Source organism: Limanda limanda, chromosome 2 (genome assembly GCF_963576545.1).
Source record: "Limanda limanda chromosome 2, fLimLim1.1, whole genome shotgun sequence".
NCBI lineage: Eukaryota > Metazoa > Chordata > Actinopteri > Pleuronectiformes > Pleuronectidae > Limanda > Limanda limanda.
The window spans coordinates 2,449,364-2,471,555 of NC_083637.1; the positions used below are offsets into that span (position 1 = coordinate 2,449,364).

Here is a 22,192-nt window from a genome sequence, read left to right on the forward strand (position 1 = left end):
TTCTGTATTTTAAAGGCTCCTCTGACCTAAAATGGGAATGTTGGACTATCTTCTGTTGAAACTCTGGCGTCGTCTCTAGAATTTTGAATAAACATGAAAGTTTCTTAAGTTCGAGAGTTTGAGACGTGTCCTCGTGAGGAGCCTCTGACCTCAGTGGGTGTTTCATCACCATGAAGCTTTTTCTGGAAAAACAAAAGGATCTTTAGACGAACTGCAATAATATATCCACCAAACCAGCACCCTGGCATATTTGAATATACTGCACAAATTGCACTATTGTTGTTTCATTTTTCTCTTCATCTGTCAGGATATATATTTAGATATATCTATTTTTTTATTTTTTTTATTTTGATAATTACTTTAGCATTGCTTAAAGACAGCCTGTGAGTCAAGTATTTCATTGCCAGCGACTACTTCATGTTATCTCTGTGCATTTGACAATAAAAATCTTGAATCTTGAATCTTGAATCTTGAATCTTGAATCTTGAATCTTGAATCTTGAATCTTGAATCTTGAATCTTGAATCTTGTATCTTGAACGAAGAGTTTGGTTATCGTGAATTTTTCAAGGTTCATGTTGTAATAGAACATAAATGAAAACCTAACAAAGCAACACATTGTTAATCAACCCTGAGGAGAAGAAGCCACAGTGAGACCGCTCTCTCGCTCAGAATCCACTTTTAATGCACCGTTAAGATTTAAGATTCAAGATTCAAGATTCAAGATTCAAGATTTGTATTGTCAAATGCACAGAGATAACATTAATAACTGGCGATGAAATACTTCGGTCACAGGCTCTCTTTAAGCCGTGCTCAGTCATTTCAACCAAAAAAAATACAACTAAAAATAGAAATAGTATAAAATAGAATATCAATAAAATAGAATATTAAAAATGTAAAATGTAAAATATAAACAACAAAAGTTCAATTTGTGCAGTAGTGCAAACATTAAAATATGCTTATTACGGTGCTGGTGCAAATATGCAAATATGCTAGGGTGCTGGTATGGTGGAGTTATTCATGGGGTGAGGTTAAGACACCCCCCCCTCTCTCTCTGATTCCATTCTCCTTGGCCCTGACCGTTGACCTTGACGTGACGCCGCACGCTCACCGTCTCCAAGGAGGTTTTACACAGATTTAGATAGATAGATAGATAGATAGATAGATAGATAGATAGATAGATAGATAGATAGATAGATAGATAGATAGATAGATAGATAGATAGATAGATAGATAGATAGATAGATAGATAGATAGATAGATAGATAGATAGATAGATAGATAGATAGATAGATAGATAGATAGATAGATAGATAGATAGATAGATAGATAGATAGATAGATAGATAGATAGATAGATAGATAGATAGATAGATAGATAGATAGATAGATAGATAGATAGATAGATAGATAGATAGATAGATAGATAGATAGATAGATAGATAGATAGATAGATAGATAGATAGATAGATAGATAGATAGATAGATAGATAGATAGATAGATAGATAGATAGATAGATAGATAGATAGATAGATAGATAGATAGATAGATAGTTAACACTTAAACACCTCACTGACATACGGAGAACATATTTACAGATACAGGAATTGGATGCAATGATGTGATTGTGTCAGTGTCCAGTAGGGAAGTGTTCTTGTGCTGATGGAGTGGAAAGAATAATAATATATATATATATAAAACAAAAAAATATATATATATTATTAAATATATAAGAATATGTAGTGGTAAAGTCTGTGCATGGGGCTAGTTTAGCCAGTAAAGGGATGGACAGTGGGTTGGTATCTAATAATTAGATGAGAAGAGAAGAGAAGAGAAGAGAAGAGAAGAGAAGAGAAGAGAAGAGAAGAGAAGAGAAGAGAAGAGAAGAGAAGAGAAGAGAAGAGAAGAGAAGAGAAGAGAAGAGAAGAGAAGAGAAGAGAAGAGAAGAGAAGAGAAGAGAAGAGAAGAGAAGAGAAGAGAAGAGTCTGAATCTGACCCAGAGATGAGGTTCTGGTTCTCGTGGTTCTGGAGACAACCCGTGTGCGTGAAGACGCTTCTGGATAAGATTCTGTGAGGATGAACTCTCACTGGATAGTGGGTGGAACCCGGTGTTTGCTCCCTATTCCCACAAGTCAGAATAAAAAACCAGTATGTGAAGATTCAAGATTCAAGATTCAAGATTCAAGATTCAAGATTCAAGATCCAAGATCCAAGATCCAAGATCCAAGATTCAAGATTTTTTTTTGTCAAATGCACAGAGATAACATGAAGCAGTCGCTGGCAATGATACACTTGGGTCACAGGCTCTCTTTAAGCAATGCTCAGTCATTTCAACCAAAAAAATAGAAATAGTGTAAAATAGAATATCATTAAAAAAGAATATCAAAAATTTAAAATAGAAAATAATATATATATATATCTAAATATATATCTTTACAGATGAAGAGAAAAATAAAACAACAATAGTTCAATTTGTGCAGTATAGTGCAAATATTAAAATATGCTTATTATGGTGCTGGTGCAGATATGCCAGGGGATACGTCACGCACGCCCCTCCTTCCCTCCCCCCCTCTCTCGCTCTCTCTCTCTCTCTCTCTCTCTCTCTCTCTCTCTCTCTCTCTCTCTCTCTCTCTCTCTCTCTCTCTCTCTCTCTCTCTCTCTCTCTCTCTCCTTTCAGCCCAAACGGACTTTCCATTCCCTGCACACCCCTCCCCCTGACACCAGAGGAGGCTCCGGTCCAAACTCCACTCACACAGCCCGGCATCGCATCTGTCAGAGAGGAGCTCCTGCGTGGACTAACTAACCCGGGACTAACTAACCCGGGACTAACTAACCCGTGTTTTCCTGCGATTTCCTGCGATGAGGCATTCCAGCGGCTTACCGCACCTCCAATTACCCGCGTTGGGGCTATTACCCTCAATCACTTGTTAGGAACGGAGCCGGACACAGGGGGAGAAGGGGGGTGCATGTTCCTCGGAGGGCTTCACTTCCTCCATGCTGCAGAGCAGGAGCTGGACGACATGATGCTCACCTCCACGCCGTTCTCTGTGAAGGACATCCTGAAGCTGGAGCAGCAGCAGCAGCAGCAGCAGCAGAGCGGCCCCCTGGAGCAGCTGCACCACCGGGCCCACACCCAGCAGCACCACCGGGCCGGGTCGCCCACCCCCCAGCAGCAGCAGACCTTCCACAGCCCCCCGTCCTGCATGCTGGCCGGGACCCGGGACAGCTTCTCGGACGGAGAGGACAACCTGGCCTACCTGTCCCCGGACCTGTACGCGCACCCCCCCGGGCTGCAGGGAGCCGAGGAGCTGGAGGAGCAGGAGAGCAGTGAGTTGAGCTGGAGCTGATACTGGAGAGACAAAGAGAACCAGAGAACATGTGTAGCCAGGGACACACGAACATTTTAAACACTGGGTTGTTGGAGATAAAATATACAAACACAGCAACACAACACTATTTGCATTCATAGCCACACAAACCACTTCACCTGTGACCTCAATCAGAATCGGCTGCTGTGTAGAGGTGCTTCCTCTTTTACGCAAAACATAAAGGCCTGTTTTAATTTTGGGAAATTTAATTTTCTAAATCGGACAATTTTCAATGTCTTGGGTCCTATTTGTGGATGATACCGAAGCAGGCGAAGAGCGAAACTCAGTGTGAGAAAACTCACAAAAGTAAATATATGCTCTGTGTCAGTCTAAATATTCCTGCAGCTCTTCTGAAGCTTAGTCCGACAATTTAAAATTATTTCATGCCTGAAGCGACTTTAAAGATAAACTGCAACGTGACTCAAAGTGTAACTTGTGCAAATATAATATGTAATAGATTTCTTGAGCAAGAGGGTAAAGAATAGAATCGGTTTTATGGATCATTTCATTCCTCGGATCTCTCCACCGCCATCATCCCAATAAAGAGTTTGATCAAGCGGTGCGAGTCTGCGTCAGGAGACGGATCCAGTGAAGTCTGGAGATGTCAAACACTTGTAGTGTGTCCGCTGCGTGTGTGATCCGCGGAGTTGTGTTATGATGTGTGGACCATAAACCGACAATTAGTTTAAAGAGGCTTGTAAAAGAAGTGAAGTAGCGCTAATAAACACCGCGGCCTGGCAGAGACACACAATCACTCATTAGCTCTAATATTTGCCCCCAAACTATAACTGGTAAATGCAAAATGTAGATTAGTATAATTTAATTTAATTATAATTTCCTTTTATATTAAATTATGGACCAGCCTCCTCTGGGGTTTTATATTTTACTGTCCCATTAATTCATATTTCTTTCTGCTGCTTTTGTTAGTGAACGAGGTTAAAAAGGTCAGATTTGATCAGATTCAGAATCAGAAAGGATTTATTGCCAAGTAGGTTTACACAGGTGCATACATTTAACATAAGGCATAAAAACACAATAAGTACTTCACATAAGAAAGAAATAACTGTATATAAAACAAAACAAAAATATATACACAAGATATAAAAAGTTAAATAAAGAGTAAAATGCAAAACAGATATATACAAGATATAAGAAGTTAAATAAAAAGTAAGATGCAAAACAGGAGAGAAATGTGGATGTGCAATATGCAATATACTGTTATGTTATGTGTGTTAATGTAACATTGAGACGTGGGTTTGGGATAAGAGTCCAAGTATCTCAGGGGAATCTCCCATGTGATGTTTTTTATTGAGTTGGCAGAAACTGACTGAAGTTAATAACTGTTCAGAACCGGAAGTGCTCTGGGTGTTGGACCTGAGGAATTATCATTCCAGTCAATTCAGAATCAGAATCAGAATCAGAATCAGAAGGTATTTATTGCCAAGTAGGTTTTACACCTACCTGGAATTTGCTCTGGTTATTGGTGCATACAATGAACATAGAAACATAAAAACACAATAAATACACCACACATAGTAATAAAAAAACCAATATATATTTACTCACTATTTACTTCTTATTTACTCACTTTTTTCTAATATTTATACAAGGTAGCATTTATTTAGACATAAACATATCTATATTAAAATATATAAAAGATAAAAGATATAAAAAGTGAAGTAAAAAGGGAAATGCAAAAAGCAAAAAGCAAAAAGCAAAAAGCAAAAAGCAAAAAGCAAAAAGCAAAAAGCAAAAAGCAAAAAGCAAGAAGCAAAAAGCAAAAAGCAAAAAGCAAAAAGCAAGAAGCAAAAAGCAAAAAGCAAAAAGCAAAAAGCAAAAAGCAAAACAACATAACAGTGAACAGTGTTTGTTACGCATTGAGACCACATGGTTTAATAAGTGAGATTCTAACCCTTCCTCATCTCCCCCCCCCCTCCAGAGAGCTGCGGGCTGGTGACCCGGGACTCGGAGGCGGTCCCGGCCGGGCAGGAGGACTCGGAGCGGCCGCTGCAGAAGCCCCGGAGCCGCAGGAGGCCCCGGGTCCTCTTCTCCCAGGCGCAGGTCTTCGAGCTGGAGCGACGCTTCAAGCAGCAGCGCTACCTGTCGGCCCCGGAGCGGGAGCACCTGGCCTCCAGCCTGAAGCTCTCCTCCAACCAGGTGAAGATCTGGTTCCAGAACCGCCGCTACAAGTGCAAGCGGCAGCGGCAGGACAAGTCCCTGGAGGCCGCCGCGGGGGGCCAGCAGGGGCACCCGGCCCCCCCGAGGCGCGTGGCCGTGCCGGTGCTGGTCCGGGACGGGAAGCCGTGCCTGGGCCCCGGGGGGGGGCAGAGCTTCGGGCCCGGGGCTCCGTACGGGTCCAACCCGTACAGCTACAGCGGGTACCCGGCGTACACCTACAACAGCCCAGGGGCGTACAACAGCAACTACAGCTGCACGTACACGAGCATCCCGGCCCTCCCCCCCCCCTCCGGCCCCCCCAACGCCTTCATCAACATGAACTTGGGAAACGTGGGCGGCCTGGGGGGCTCCTCGCAGCCCCAAACCCACCCGGGGTCAGGGGTCACCTCGTGCCAGGGCTCCCTGCAGGGGATCCGGGCCTGGTAGCCCCCCAGAACCAGAACCCACCCGGGGTCAGAGGTCACGCCGTGCCAGGGCTCCCTGCAGGGCATCCGGGCCTGGTAGCCCCCCAGAACCAGAACCAGATCGGTCCCTTTTCAAACCCACAACCCATTAAGACTCACTCACTCGGTCACTCCAGTGCTGCGTGTTGGATGGATTTGTGGTTTTGGATCCTCCGGCTCCTCCAGGTTTGGCACTGAACGCACTTCTCCTCCAGAAGAAGAGGATTGGTTTTATATAATAATGTTTTTATTTCAATATGCTTTATTTTTTAGGCTTTGAATTGAAGTGTTTTAAATTGTGTTTGTTCAACAGAGAATTGTTTTAGTCTATTTCACATCTATTCAAATAAATCCCAAGAAACGAGACACGGTGGCCTTTTGATTCTGTGCAGATCAAAAAGAGATTCAGCTGATTTATATTATGAAAGTAAATATATATAAATGTCTCCATTTGGATACACGGTGGCAATCTTCACGCGTGAGCATATAAAGAGGGTCTCTGCTGCAGGAGGAGGCCAGGCCACAGGAACTCTTTGTCCCGGTGCCAGGCGACGTGAAAGGAGGAAGTAATTCTCCATCTGAGGTCCTTTTAAAAACGCGATTAAGCAGCTAAAACACCCCGAAGAGCGAGCTGCTGCCGGCTCTGAGGAGCGGGAATAATGGCTCTTATTGGATTGTGGGACAAAAGGTGTGTGGTAGGCAAAGCCGGGCACTCAGCAAAGACAAAGGCGACCAGGGACCATGAGATTGACGTCCTAATATTCCCATTTTAAGGGGCAGGCAGCGGAGAGAGGGGCACACGGAGGAGGAGGAGGGAACCTGCGCACTTTTGTTCCCCTTCAGGAGGTGGGTTTTGTCTGGTGGAGAAAGGCTCTCCGAGGACCCCAGCCGAGAGGCTTCAGGGGCAGCCGGGCTGGATGTGCTGGCAGCGGGGAGGCAGCTCCTGTGAAAGACGAGGGTATTATTGCTACAAGTTTCACCATTTATCCCAACGAGGAAAGTGGACGGGAGGAGTGAGAGGAGGAGGAGGAGGGAGCGAGCAGCGCGTCCTGGGGTCTATTATCCCCGGGTGAGGGTGTTGATTCAGCCCCGGAGCCCAGCGGTTCTCACAGGTACCGGTCCGACCGCTGCGTGGAGTCCGGGCATTATTCAGGAGGTCATTTAGAAACGAAACAGAAAAGAGTTCTCATCCTTCACAGGGTCTGAGCTTCTTTTACCTTCTTGTTTTCATGATGCAAAACCAAAAGGGATTCGGTCAAAAAAATGTAAAAAAAATACACCAAATATGTGACAAGTTTTTATTTTATTTCATATTATTACAATTCCTGTCTCCCCCCTTATTTTTGGACACTTCAGACTAATTATTCATTACGTGTGTGAGTGGTCGGTAACAAAGCTTTTAATGTTTGGTATATTAAGAACGTAAAACTAAGAGGTTTTTCTACTGATGAAAGATAAATTGTGTGAACAAAAGAAAATTAGTCGGTTCCACTTGTGAAAACCACTGCGTGTAGTCCAGTCAGTCATTTAAAAACGTAAGAGAAAAGAATTCTCATCCTTCACAGTGTCTGAGCTTCTTTTACTTTCTTGTTTTCATGATGCAAAAACAAAGGGATTTGGTCAAAGTTTACTAAAATGTAAAAAAAATACACAGCTTGCCATCTCTCAAAAACATATGTGTATACGTTTTTATTTTATTTCAGTTTATTACAATTCCTGTCTCCCCCCTTATTTTGGACACTTCAGACTAATTATTCAGTACGTGTGTGAGTGGTCGTTGAGACCAGAGAAGTCAACTCAGTAACTGGATTTTAAAACTTTTAATGTTTTGTATATTAAGAACGTAAATTAAAGAAAAATTGTGTGAACAAAAGAAAATTAGTCGGTTCCACTTGTGAAAACCACTGCGTGGAGTCCGGTCATTATTTAGGAGGTCATTTAAAAACGTAGCAGAAAAGAATTCTCATCCTTCACAGTGTCTGAGCTTCTTGTTTTCATGATGCAAAACCAAAGGGATTTGGTCAAAAAATTAAAAAAAAAAAATACACAGCTTGCCACCTCTCAAAATATGTGACAAGTTTTTATATTATTTCATATTATTACAATTCCTGTCTCCCCTCTTATTTTGGACACTTCAGACTAATTATTCAGTACGTGTGTGATTGGTCGTTAAGAAAGCTTTTAATGTTTGGTATATTTAGAACGTAAAACTAAGAGGTTTTTCTAATGATGAAATTAGAAAATTGTGTGAACAAAAGAAAATTAGTCGTTTCCACTTGTGAAAACCACTGCGTGGAGTCCAGTCATTATTTAGGAGCTTAATTTAAAAACGTAACAGAAAAGAATTCTCATCCTTCCCAGTTTCTGAAATTCTTTTGACGCCTTCTTGTTTTCATGATGCAAAACCAAAGGGATTTAGTCAAAGTTTAATAAAATGTAAAAAAATAAATAATACACAGCTTGCAACCTCTCAAAATATGTTTAAGTTTTTATTTTAGTTTTATTTTATTTTATTTTATTTTTTATTATTACAATTCCTGTCTCCCCACCTTATGTTGGACACTTCAGACTAATCCTTCAGTTTTTGAGATTCAGATCCACGAGTGGCTATTATTATTTATTTATTATATTATTATTCTCTGTTTTCTGACATTTGAATGATTAATTAGAAAAAGAATAATTGACCTGTATTTTGTTAATAGAGCAACTGCGGGAGATTGTTAGGAGAATAACTCCTCTTGATTTAATTGGCCTGCAGCTAATGAGCCATTACGCAAAACGAACCGTTGTACAGACTCGATTCCTGTCAAATCAGTAATTCCCAAGAACGTAAATGATCGAGGACGTTGTGTGGAAATGAGGGGGGGGGGGGGGGGGGGCTGCATCAATTGCTGTTTTTCTCTGCACCCTAATTGTTCCTCGGGCCTGAGAACAGTTGTTTCCTCCCGAAGCCATTCTTCTGTAATTACACCCACACACACTCGTTTGTATAACGCGAGGCAGAAGCTACAAGACCGAGAGCAAACACCAGGAGCTGCGTTCACCAGCAGAACCTCGCAGAACTTCTCCAAGCAGAACCTCTCCCAGCAGAACCTCTCCCAGCAGAACTTCTCCCAGCAGAACTTCTCCAAGCAGAACCTCTCCCACCAGAACCTCTCCCAGTAGAACCTCTCCCAGAAGAACCTCTCCCACCAGAACCTTCCCAGAAGAACTTCTCCCAGCAGAACCTCTCCCAGTAGAACCTCTCCCAGCAGAACTTCTCCCAGCAGAACTTCTCCCAGCAGAACCTCTCCCAGCAGAACCTCGCAGAACCTCTCCAAGCAGAACCTCTCCCAGCAGAACTTCTCCCAGCAGAACTTCTCCCAGCAGAACCTCTCCCAGCAGAACCTCTCCCAGCAGAACTTCTCCCAGCAGAACCTCTCCCAGCAGAACCTCTCCCAGCAGAACCTCTCCCAGCAGAACCTCTCCCAGCAGAACTTCTCCAAGCAGAACCTCTCCCACCAGAACCTTCCCAGAAGAACTTCTCCCACCAGAACCTTCCCAGAAGAACTTCTCCCAGCAGAACCTCTCCCAGTAGAACCTCTCCCAGCAGAACGTCTCCCAGCAGAACCTCTCCCAGCAGAACCTCTCAGAACTTCTCCCAGGAGAACCTCTCCCAGCAGAACTTCTCCACGCAGAACTTCTCCCAGCAGAACCTCTCCCAGCAGAACCTCTCCCACCAGAACCTTCCCAGAAGAACTTCTCCCAGCAGAACTTCTCCCAGCAGAACTTCTCAGAACCTCTCCCAGCGGCTCCACACGATGAGTGACGGTAGCTGCTCCTCATGTGATAAATGTTCGTGTTGGCGAGGAACTTCTTCTCAGAAATGTTCTCCTGTTGCAACATTTAAAAAATATGGCCCTCGAAATAAATCACCTGCTGCTAAAGATCAGAAAGAATCCATCCGCCACTTCCTGCTCCTCTGGATCCACTGAGCTCCAGTGGCAGAACCAGTGAGATCCCATCAGAGCTGACACCAGCAACCAGGCTGGTTATCGGCCGGGATCGGGTCGTCTCCTCGGGGTCAGACAGTCTGTCCCTGGGAGATGTTCCTCCAGCTGATGGCTCAGCCTCAGAGGAGCAGGAGCGGTAATGGGGATTAATCGAGAGGTAAACAGGCCGAGCTGATAAGCTGCTGCTCCGCCGCGGGACAAACACTGAGGAGACAAATAGAGACGAGACACGGAGGCGTCAGGCTGGAGGAGAACCGCTGCTACCTGCGAGGAATACAGGAACAATACTAATGCTACCAATAACAATGAGAGTATAAATGTGCTTTTATAAATGTATTTTACGTAAATTACGCATAATTAAACTGTATAATGATGAGATTGGAAGACTCGTATTTTAAGATTTGACTTTACCTAATTAATGTTGCTGGAATATCGAAGTTGTTGTAATTTAGAACAATTACAAAATTAAAAAAAACCTTCCCTGGAAATAAATAGAATAAGATTTTTGTTTCAAAACTTTTTCAAACTAAATATTTAAAACGTTACACTGAAAAAAGTTTTAAAGCACAATATTATTGTCTGTCGTCTTCAGCAGTTCAGGTGTGTCCGTTTAAAAATCAGGCATCATCAGAAACATTTTTGTTATTGTTTTTAAACTTCTTCAAACTGATTATCTGACAATTTAAATACAGCACTAATAATATATATGTTTTACAAATAATCTGCCACGGAGGAATTATTCAGATTTTTACGTGCAAAAGTCAAATTATAAAAATACTACATTCAAATGAACAGTTAAGTAATTATTAAGAATTGTTATTATGACTATTATTAATTATACTCTTGGATTATTATTATTATTGCTGTAGTGTAGTATTTTATGTTGTGGTTGGCTGTTGAATTATAAACCCATAACACAACCTTCCCTTTTAAAATCTTAATTTAATAAAAGTGATGCAATATTTCCCTGTAAAATGCAATAAATTAGTTATATAAGGTGAAAAAAATCGGAATTGAGAAAAAACAAATAAAAGAATATGTCCCTCAGAATTTAAGTATCACAGCACAGATCTTAAAAATATTTAATGTTTCAAATAAAGTCAGTTTGGTTGGAGTTAGGAACCCGGTGGTTCGATCCCCGGCTCCTCCAGTCAGCTTGAGAGAGAAAGTCCTGTACGAACGTGTGTAAAGAGCTTTGAGTGGTTTTTGAGCGAAGTCAACTTAATAACTGGATTTTAAAACTTTTAATGCTCGGTATATTTAGAAAGTCAAACTAAGAAGTTTTTCTAATGATGAAAGATAAACTGTCTGAACAAAAGAAAATCAGTCTGTTCAACTATAAAAACTTTAGGAGTTTGAGCCTGAAGATTCAAAAATCTACCGCAGTGAGTTTCAGGGCTGGAAAAGGTGATTCATAATTATCACAACAGAAATTTAATGAATACCAGTACAAAAAAGTACAACATATACTGTAACTAGTACTAATACTTATACACACTGAGGAGAAGAAGTGGATTAAAACCAAAACGTTCACCTGGTCTTCAAACTTAACCTGAACAATGATAATGTGACATTTATCAGGATAATTATCAACATCGAGTGGTAAGAATTTGTTATTAAATCGTTGTTATTTTAATGTTTGTATCGATTGCCCTTTGGAGTCGCTTGTGTACGCTTGTGAGTTTCCTTGTGTACTGACTGATCTGCTCCGTCAGCAGCAGCTTCAACCACAGCTGCTCGCACATCAAACACAGCAGCCAAAACCTGTGTGTGTGTCTGTCTGTGTGTGTGTGTGTGTGTGTGTGTGTGTGTGTCTGTGTGTGTGTGTGTGTGCATAATGAGCGATACTCTACTGTCCCTATAATCTAAATAATTAGAAAACGTCTCTTCCCACTCGAACGACGTTTCCTCATCATTTCATTTTTTCCTGTTTCAACAACATAAACATCTTCTCACCTTGAATCTTCACTGATGAGCAGCTGATGAACGTTTATCTGTGAAAATACATGTGAGAGACACTGAGAGAGCATAATGAAATATCATATTATTATTATTATGACTTCACACACAGTATGAATCATGTGATGGGAAATTATTCCAGTTTACCTGTGATGTGAGAATGAATCACAAGAAGAACTTTTTTCTAAATTTAAATTCAAGCATGTTTTTAAATTATGTTCCTCCGTTTCATATATTCTCTATTTCATAACTACTCAAAGTGACTGTTTTATACATATTGTGATAAATTCATGTGGAAAAATTATTGATAATTAAAGAAATGCAGCAAACATATCACACGGTACAAGAGCTAAATGAACAGAAGCTGTCAGATCACTATGTGGATGTTTGGATTAAGACGGGAGATGTCTCCTGATTGACTTTTAGAATGATGCTGTTCTCCAAATGTTAACAGAACAACCAACCTGTCAAAAAGCACTACTAAGGTAGCTTGGGTTACCATGGTAACGTGGACCACTCTGCAAAACCCCAAACGTTATCAGACTGTGATTAAACCTCTCAGTGTTAAAACAACTAATTCAACCTCAGAGTTCAGGTCCAAAAGCCCAAAAAAGCTGCTTCAGGCCTGAACTTCAGATGATTTCCTCAAATGTTCTGCAGTTCCGATCACAAATGTCCGAGGCAGTTGCTCCGGACATTATCCGGAATTTAGACATCAGGTCCCGCCTCCTGCTGCTCTACAGGCTCCGCCCCTTGCCTGAATGTTCCACATGTTCCTGTGAAGGAGTCGGACCCGACAACCTGCTGCTGCTGCTTCACAGGACAAAGAGGAACTCCGGAGAATCTCCTGACCCAATTTCATGGAGGTTCTATAAAATCTGAGCGAACGGACAGAAAACGTCTTCGGAACATGATGATTACAGTTTGAATTACTCCCAGAAATCATTAGCGTGCCGTCGTGACTCTAATAAAACCCGATCTTGTCTTAATGTTTGTGGTCTGGAGTCGTTATCTGGCTGCAGAGTGATTCTTGGCTCGCTCTCAGCTTCTGTCTGAACGCCCACACGCTGTTGCACAAACGTCCTCTCACATGCCTCATGTGATTGGTCATCAGAGGAGCTGCTCTCGGCTCCGCCCATTAGCGGACACTCATCAAGACGCCGCCGCTCCGGCTGCAGCGCCGAGCACCGACAGGCCCGGGCAGGCTGCAGCACACATACACTTCTACTTATAGCAAAGAGATCTGAACTTACAGCAGAGGCCTGAACACAGGAGCAGTACTACTACAGTACTACCACAGTATTACTACAGTATTACTACAGTATTACTACAGTATTACTACAGAAACCTGTTCATCCTACTATCAGGATTTCTGCAGCCTCTATAACCCAAACATGAGCTGTAGCTAAAGTATGTAAAACGCTCTATAGAACCGAGGGGAACTCAAGATGGATTGTTTTGTTGGTAGGTTTGTCACTGCAGCCGTTTTCAGACAAGAACTCCAGGAAATTAGGTCTGGAGTTATTCTAGAGTTGACCTCTGTCGACTGAAGCAGCAGCTGCAGGTTGTCGGGTCCGACTCGTTCCCACCAACAGGAACATGAGGGAACATCCAGTGAGAACAGTTCCTTCAAATGTGCAGAACAACTGATCAGATATTTGCATTTCAGCGCAGGTCTGAAAACTGTGTTAAACATTTAATACGTAAAAGAACGGAGCATTTAATTGGATGGTTTATGGGTCAACAAGAAATGTATTTTAAATATGTTTTAAATTTGGGGGGCCAGGTGGTGGTTATAGTTGATATTTTCCTTCTTAAAAATACAGATTCTTTTAAAAAAAATCAGGCATATTCAGAGAACTGACATCTGTGAGATTGTGCAGTTTGATATAATTTGAGGGACAGTTGAGGTCCGACTCGTTCCCACCAACCAGTTGACGTCTTCATCTTCAACGTGTCCGGCTCCTCTTCTTCATCCTGAGATATTTGTCTTCTTCCAGTTTCACGTCACATGTTAGAAACCTCAACACGTCCACTAGGTCACTGGGAAGCTTCCACACATAGTCCTGCTGTTTTCTCAAATGTGCAGAACAACTGACTCAGATAGATTTTGCATTTCCACAAAGAGGAAAATTCCGGAATAATGTCAGGACTTCAGCGCAGGTCTGAAATTTATGTTAAACATTCAATACGGAAAAGAATGGAGCATTTAATTGGAGCTTTGTGGGTCAACAAGAAATGTATATAAAATATTTTTTAAATTTGAGGGTTAGTTATAGTTTGATATATTCTTCATTTTCTTTCTTAAAAATACAGATTCTTTTTTAAAATCAGGCATATTTAGAGAACTGATATCTATGAGATTCATATAATTTGAGGGACAGTTGAGGGAGGTGTGATCTCCACTGAGCGAATCCAAAATGGCCTCGATCCAGAGAGTAAACTGGGTAAAGTACTGATGATGAGTATTGTTTTCTGTCGTCAGGTCCGACCCGGACGATTCTCACTGTCTCCTCCACCTCGGCACAAACAAATAAAGTTATATTCGAAGCTCTCGCCTCAGAGATGTCCTCATACATCATCTGTATAAGTGTGAAACAGTAAAACCCATCAGGTCGGGTTCTGCTGAGCGTCCCAGGAACCTCCTGTCTGCTGACGTCTGCTCGTCTCGGCCTGTGGGAAGTTAAATGAGATATCCACCAATTGAAAAAGTGACACCTACGAGCTTGAGTGTAAAGTGCTGTTTGGAGGCTGCTCAGTGTCTCTGCTCCGTCAGCTCACGTGGAAGCATCGCCTCCGTCAGAGCCGCAGCTTTCACAACCAGCCTCGGCTGTTTGGAAACGTCTCCTCTCCCTGGAGGGAGGACGAGCGGCCGAGAGAAGAGCCGGAGCTCGTCCATCAGCCGCAGATATCTAAATATTTACCCTGGGATCCACATTTATCCGCTCACTGCTGCAGCTTTCTGGGTCAAAAACATTATGTTTCTGGGAAGATACACCAGCGCCCGGTGTTTATCCAGCGCTGCCCACGGAGATTTATCCCAAACTGTCACGTTTACAATAACACACATAAATTTGCACTGCGTGTGTCTCACTGAAAATCATTAGACTCATTAATTTTGTGAGTTCTGCACCGGCTGGGAAAAGCCGGGCTGGAGAACGGGATGAGTAACGCTCTCGCTTTGCATCTGCAGCTGATCTCCAGGAGCTCTTGAGCAAGGCACTTAGGTCAGAGCTGATAGAGCAGGTTCAGGGACAGCTGGAGATAACTGGAAATATTCAAGAAATGTTCAGTCGGGAGCAGAGACTGTTTTCTAAAGATGGACGACGCGACAGCTCTTCAAAAGTGAGGCCATAATAAATATATCGCCCCCTGGTGGATGGCTGAAGTACAGGTCTTAAAGCAGACCTCCTCCATGTTAGCAGATGGGATTTAAACGAAACAAGAAAGTGAAAACAAAACATGTTGAATAATGTTTTCTCAAAGATGGATCTGTCATTCGAGGTCGTTCTTATCCCACTGATGTGTTCAAGGTCCTGATAAGTCTAGTTTCTTTTATTTTCAATATAATGTGCATTATTTTAATTTAAATATAATTTGCTGTATCACAAATCACTTTTCCTTTTTCATTTCTATTTACTGCCACTGTGGATAAGTATTAGTTTCTCAATACATTTTGTATTTCATTATAATATGCTGACAGTTTTACTGTATTTTAATCTTCACTTGTATTTAACACCAAATACTTTATATTTTATTATGTTTTATTCTACTATATATTGTTCTGCGCTGTAATATCCGATGAAGCTGGAAGAGGAATTTCCTTCAGGATTAATAAAGTCTTATCTTATCTTTAATTAGTTAATTAGTAATTTATCTATTTTTACAGTTGAAGGTCTGGAGACTCAAGTGATTGTAAACAAACATCAGCTGATAAGTACTGTACATGAATCAATTAAAGCAACACATGGGCTGGTTTGTGTTTTAGTTTGGTGGTATTTATTCTCAAATTGTCTTGTGGCTGGGTATTAATTCATCTTATATATTATATATATATATATATTTGTTTGAGTCTCTAGAAGCTGGACTGTAGCCGCGAGATGCATCTTCCTGATTCCACTGATTCGTTCCCCTTCAGTCTTGGTTGTGCTTCCATGTTTTAAATGAACCTGATGTGTGATGTGTGTATTTTATCACCACAAAGCAACACACACCCCCCCCCCCCTGGGTGTTCTCCTGTGTGGTGGTCCCACCGCTGGGGAGCAGGCGGCTCGTGGTGAACCGCTGCCAACTGGGATTATGATAAATGAGGATTTTTGATGCGGTTTTTACATTTATATGAAGTGTGGTCTGCTCTGTATTTGTGTGTTTTACAGGCCGAGCGTCACCGATGGAGAGATTACACACTCGTCCCCCATTTACACACCAGGACTCCATTTATCAAAGTGAGAGGACGACGGGGGGGGGGGGGTGTGTTGGTTCAAATCTCTTTTTACAGCTAAAAACACACAAACACACATAAATACATACACATTCAGATAAGTGTTTATCTATCAATGCAGACCTTTATATTCCTGAATGCTTCTTTTGAGAATTTAAGTTGGGTGTGTGTCGCCTCATTTGTCTTTGCCTTTCACACACACACACACACACAGACACACACACACACACACACACACACACACACACACACACACACACACACACACTCACACACGTGTCTGGTGTTGACCGTGGCTCTGAGCCGACCTGTTGCCGTGCGCCCTCCAGACGACGGCCTGACCTCCTGACCTCACTTGCAAAGACCTTCCTGTCCGACTCCAGGGATCGACTTACGGTTCAGAGGCCCGGCGCTGACAGAGATCAACGGGGGGGGAGAGAGGGGACGGACAAGTGAGACAGGAGACGTGAAAGACAACATTTTAGCTTGTAGGCCGCGGGGAACGACAACAAACATGGGGCCTGGAGTGAAACCGGATCCTCTGCTGAGGGGGGGGGGTCTGTCAGGACAGATGAGTAGAGAGATCCTCAGTTTGTCTTATAGAGCAGGGGTTTTCAACCGGGGGTCCGCGGCCCTCTGGTGGTCGGCGACGGCATTGCAGAGGGTCCGCAATATTCGCTTTGATATTTCCATATTACTCTTGAATATAGTGAAAAATATCTAAAATAAGAAAAATATGTTTAAAATAATATAAAGGTGCTGGTGATCATGAGGTTAAACTTAAGTAGGCCTCAATTGTTCGTGTGATATTGTATGATTATCATTTGTGACATATTCTGCATTACTTTGTCGTCTTCCCTCTTCAGTTGTAGCCCCAGTTTATGTTGATTGTTATTGATCATCGTTACTTTAACGTTCTCTCAACATGTCAGCTACATGTCTGTACATTTAAGTCATGAACGTTATATATTGATGTTCATATGGTTCTGAGATGCAGTACAAATACAAACTGCATTTTAATTTTGTTTTCAATTCTTGTTTACCCTGGGACAAAACCAGTTGAAAACACCTGTCATAGGAGACACAAAAACGTCCAATACATCTTACAAATTCGGTTCCACACGGCATGTCTCCAGCTCAGACCAGAGGAGTCAGTTCTGTTTAAAGACAACATGATATTTGAGATTGTATACGGCCCAGTGGGTCTCCGAGGGTTAACAGTAGACATCTGCAGTAATAAAGTTTATTATTTATAAAAATGAATTAAAAACGTTTACAGTTTAGCAAATTTTCCAATCATCATTGAGACAGATCTCTTGTGATAAGATGTAGTTTAGGCCCCTTGACATTTATCTCAGTGCAAAATACTGAACCTGTGATCTGCTCCAAACACTGGAACCTCGGACTGTAATCCTACGAGTAGTGTGATGTGTAGAGGAACTGCTTTAGTCTTTAATATATAAATCCAGCTGAGCTGTCACATGAAAGAACGACACAACAGAATCTGTATATATTCAGTTTATTATGTAAATATTTCAACGATTGAAACACTTGATAAAATACTTGAATTAAAACCAACACCACATTATGACAGTAAACTTTATCATTCTTATATAAAAGGATCAGACAGTAACAATAACTAGAAACATGCACTGTGTCCATACATTTTTTCCAGATTTATATGGGGTCCCTGTGACCTTTGACCAATGTAATTCATCAATAGATCTTTGATTCAAAATGATAAATAATCAACATTTTCTCATTTGTTGTTCTGTGAGGCCACCATGACCTTTGACCTTTGGCTACCAGATTCTAACCAGTTCATCCTGGATTCCAAGTGAATGTTTGTACCGAATTTAAAGAAATCCCCACTTGACTTTAATGGGTTTCACGTTCTCCAGAATGGGACAGATGGACTAGTGAGTTTGAGGTACAGGTGTAATGATGAGAGGGGCGGAGTTTCTTCCATTATCATTCCACAGAGGGCAGAAGTACGGATAAAGTTTCTCTGTAAAGCAGCAGCCTGTGATACAACCGATGAGTGATTTAGAGTCTGCATTGTAAAAAGACACCTCACCTTTGTTGTAGTCTACAAAGACGCCCACCTTCTGAAGCTCTTCTTTCAATATTATAGGTTTTTAGTCTGCAGTTGTTGTATATTTGCCATCAAACAATGCAATGGACCAATATCCATTTTCAGCTGACACACTTGTCCAGTTCTTTCTCTCCACCGACTCCCTGACCACGCCAACGAACCAACGTATCTTTCCTTTCACCTGCACCTCAAAGTAAAACTTCCCTGTCGTGAATCCCTCTTTTGCCAAAACCTGAGGAAATGCATCAAATCTCTTTGGATTGTCTTTAACTTTGTCCTTTTCAAAGTTGTCTTCTACTGTAACTTGTTTTCCGTCTTCGCTTATGACAAGTGAGTAAAATGCAGTGTCAGGGTCAAGGGTCAAGTCGACTGCGTGCTCTCTCATTCTTTTCATTCTGATCTCAGGAATCTCTTCCATTATTTCCTCAACTCTCTGTTTCAGCCGAGTCAGGTGTCCTTGCATGTCCTGGACAGACAGGTCAGGGTCGAGGTCTGTGTCGGGACAGCTCTCGTGTGGAGGTTTGGACAAGGTCGGGAAGCTCTGGAGGAAATGATAGTGATCCTGTGACTGTGACAGATGTTCCAGCTGACTGCTTCGGCTCTTGAGCTCAGTCACTTCCCTCCTCAGTTCTTTGAGAAGCTCTTCACCCTTTTGCTTTATTCCTCTGTGCCTCTGCTGGATCGCCTCAACGAGCTCGGCCTGGCTCGCCTGAATGGACTGGATCAACTCGGTGAACACCTGCACGGCGGCTTGTTCCTCCTTTTCAGAATCTACCCGGCTGACATCGAGTAACTTTTCAACCTCCGCTATCTTCTCAATCCGTGTCTGTATCAACTTCTGCATGTTTGCCTGTGCCTCGTCTTTTGTTGCCGCCACTTTTTCATATTGCTCCTCCAGGGGGACGGCGTTGTGACCCTTGTGATCAGCTTTCAGACAGAGGACGCAAATGAAGGCCTGCTCCTTCAAGCAGTACAGCTCGGTCATCTTGTTGTGTGTCTTGCACATCCTGTCGTCGAGATTCTTCACTGGCTCTAATAACGTGTGACCTTTGAGCCCAGCAACTCTCCGATGCGGCTCCAGGTGTGACTCACAGAAAGAAGTCAGACACGTCAGGCAAGATTTAACGGCCTTTTCTTTTATCTCAGAGCAGATGTCACAAAGAACGTCAAGCGCTGGAAGCTGTGGGCCTGGAGTCGAGGCTTTGACTTGAACCAACTTCTTAAACTCATCAGCTAACTCTGACATGACAGTGTTGACTTGGAGTTCAGGTCTTGTGGAGAATTCCCGTTTGCACATGGGACACTGGCAAGTGTCTCCGCTGTCCCAGTACGTGTGGAGACATGAGCTGCAGAAGTTGTGTCCACACAGGATGGAGACTGGGTCTGTGAACACGTCCAGACAGATGGAACACAGTAACCTCTCCTCTGACAGCAGAGAGCTGGCTGAAGCCATATCTGGACAAACACATGGGAGGCAGTTATAACTCATATCTGTGCTGAATAATCTGTTATAGATTTAATGGAAGGTTTAAATTTACCTGTGAAGTTTGTGAGGTTTAGAAGCAGCAGCTTGAAGTGACGAGCAAACTGTGACTTTCCTCCTTGAGTTTCACTTCAGCATGATGACGCTGGTGATGGCCCCTCCCCTGCTGCTCTGCTCCACTTCCTGGGTTTGTTTAACTCTTTCCACTCTGGTCACATTAGGAACTACGGTGGCCCTGAGAGCTCAACGCACAGCAACTTAAGAAAACACATGCAAGTGGACAAAACACATGCAGGTGGAAAACATCTTCATCGATTTCACAACACAACACTACACAACATATTACAGACACGCGCAGCAAATACAGAAAACGACAACGGAAGTGTTTCCAGAGGACAGCTAAAAGTGTTGGACACTGATGTCATAGGACAGGGGTTTTCAACCGGGCGTCCGCGGCCCCCTGGTGGTCGGCGACGGCATTGCAGGGGGTCCGCAAAATTCGCTTAGATATTTCAACTAGGGCTGGGCAAGCTCGAGTTAACTCAAGTGATGAGTTAACTCGATTAATTATTTTATCTCGCATTCACTCAGGTTTGATTATTTATTGTTTTATTGTGAAAGTCAGGCTTTTATTTTGTGAAAGTCTGTTGCTGACTGCTGCAGAACAGGAAAAAAGAAAATAATTGGCGGATAAACAATCGAGTTAACTCATCACTTGAGTTAACTCGATTAAAACGAGTTAACTTGCCCAGCCCTAATTTCAACACATTTCCATATTACTCTTGAATATAGTGAAAAATATCTAAAATAAGCAAAATATGTTTAAAATAATATAAAGGTGCTGGGGATCATGAGGTTAAACTTAAGTAGGCCTCAATTGTTCGTGTGATATTGTATGATTATCATTTGTGACATATTCTGCATCACTTTGTCATATTCCCTCTTCAGTTGTAGCCCCAGTTTATGTTGATTGTTATTGATCACCGTTACTTTAACGTTCTCTCAACATGTCAGCTACATGTCTGTAGTTTTAAGTCATGTTAAACCAAATGTCAAAACTTCCTTAGGCACACACACGTAGGCACATCAGTGGGCCGCGGATTACTTTCTAGTCAGAATGGTCCCTGGGACAAAACCAGTTGAAAACCCCTGTTATAGAGGGACAGAAAGTGTTATTCTCCTCTGCTTCCATTCGATATCATGTCATCCGTGTCTTTTTATACTGACATCAGAAAATAATGTCTCCTACAATAATCTCATGAAGAGAATTTAGATTGTATTGGGTCTGATGAGTTCTACTTGAGTTTGAGATCAAATTGTTTCGAGCAAAATATTATATTAACCAACTTTAGGTATAAAACTAATGACAATTTTATTCAAATAATAAAAACGCTTTCATCCATCAATTTAAAAAAAGCTACAATTGTTTTGCTCTTGATAAATTACGTAAATTATTACTAAATTCATCACAATAACAGACGAGCGGATTATTCAACTTTTTCAGAGTTAGAAAGTTAAGAACTCTGACTAACCAATGTCCCCGGGGGTTTTACAACCTGCTGAACTTCCTGCACAACCAACGCTGAGTCACTTTTGTCCAGGACGTCATCTATCGTCTCTTAAGTCTTTGCCATAGTCTTGTCATTTCTATTTGTCATCACTGAATTTACAACCGTGTTCATCTGGTGGCCATTGTCTTTGTATTTGCACCCCCTGCTGGTTGGTTGAGACACTACACAATTTTTCACTGAGATGTAATTAATCCTACAATCTGTGGTTAACTGGTTCTGTAGCCAGAGGGAATCCTAATAAATTAAACAAAATATAAACTGGAGCCAACATTCAATCAATGATCGTAAAGTTAAATTAACTCCTGTTTATTTCAGCTTCTATAGAAACGGATCATTACAACATGACATATATATATATTGTCATGTTAAATATATATTATAACATCACGCTGAAGAGGGGTCTCATTATTTTATACCAACCAACTGTCCATCCCTTTACTGGCTGGACTAGCCCATGCACGGACTTTACCACTACATATTTTTATATATTTTTGTTGTTTTTTATATATATATATATATATATTATTGTTCTTTCCACTCCAGCAGCACAAGAACACTTCCCTACTGGACACTGACACTATCACATCATTGCATTCCATTCCTGTATCTGTATCTATATTCCCCGTATGTGATTTATGTATGTTTGTCAGTGAGGTGTTTAAGT

At 41.9% G+C, this 22,192-nt stretch overlaps 1 protein-coding gene and 1 pseudogene across 1 annotated transcript; one reads left to right on the forward strand and one right to left on the reverse strand.

Moving 5' to 3' along the window:
* The first annotated feature begins 2,964 nt into the window (after positions 1 to 2,964).
* On the forward strand, positions 2,965 to 5,970 carry LOC132996807 (homeobox protein Nkx-2.3-like). The gene is made up of 2 exons (XM_061067171.1): positions 2,965 to 3,325; positions 5,306 to 5,970. Exons 1-2 carry the CDS (start codon positions 2,965 to 2,967, stop codon positions 5,968 to 5,970), a joined length of 1,026 nt encoding a protein of 341 aa, XP_060923154.1.
* Positions 5,971 to 17,884: 11,914 nt separating this feature from the next.
* LOC133021512 (E3 ubiquitin-protein ligase TRIM39-like) lies at positions 17,885 to 20,077 on the reverse strand (annotated as a pseudogene).
* Positions 20,078 to 22,192: the final 2,115 nt, after the last annotated feature.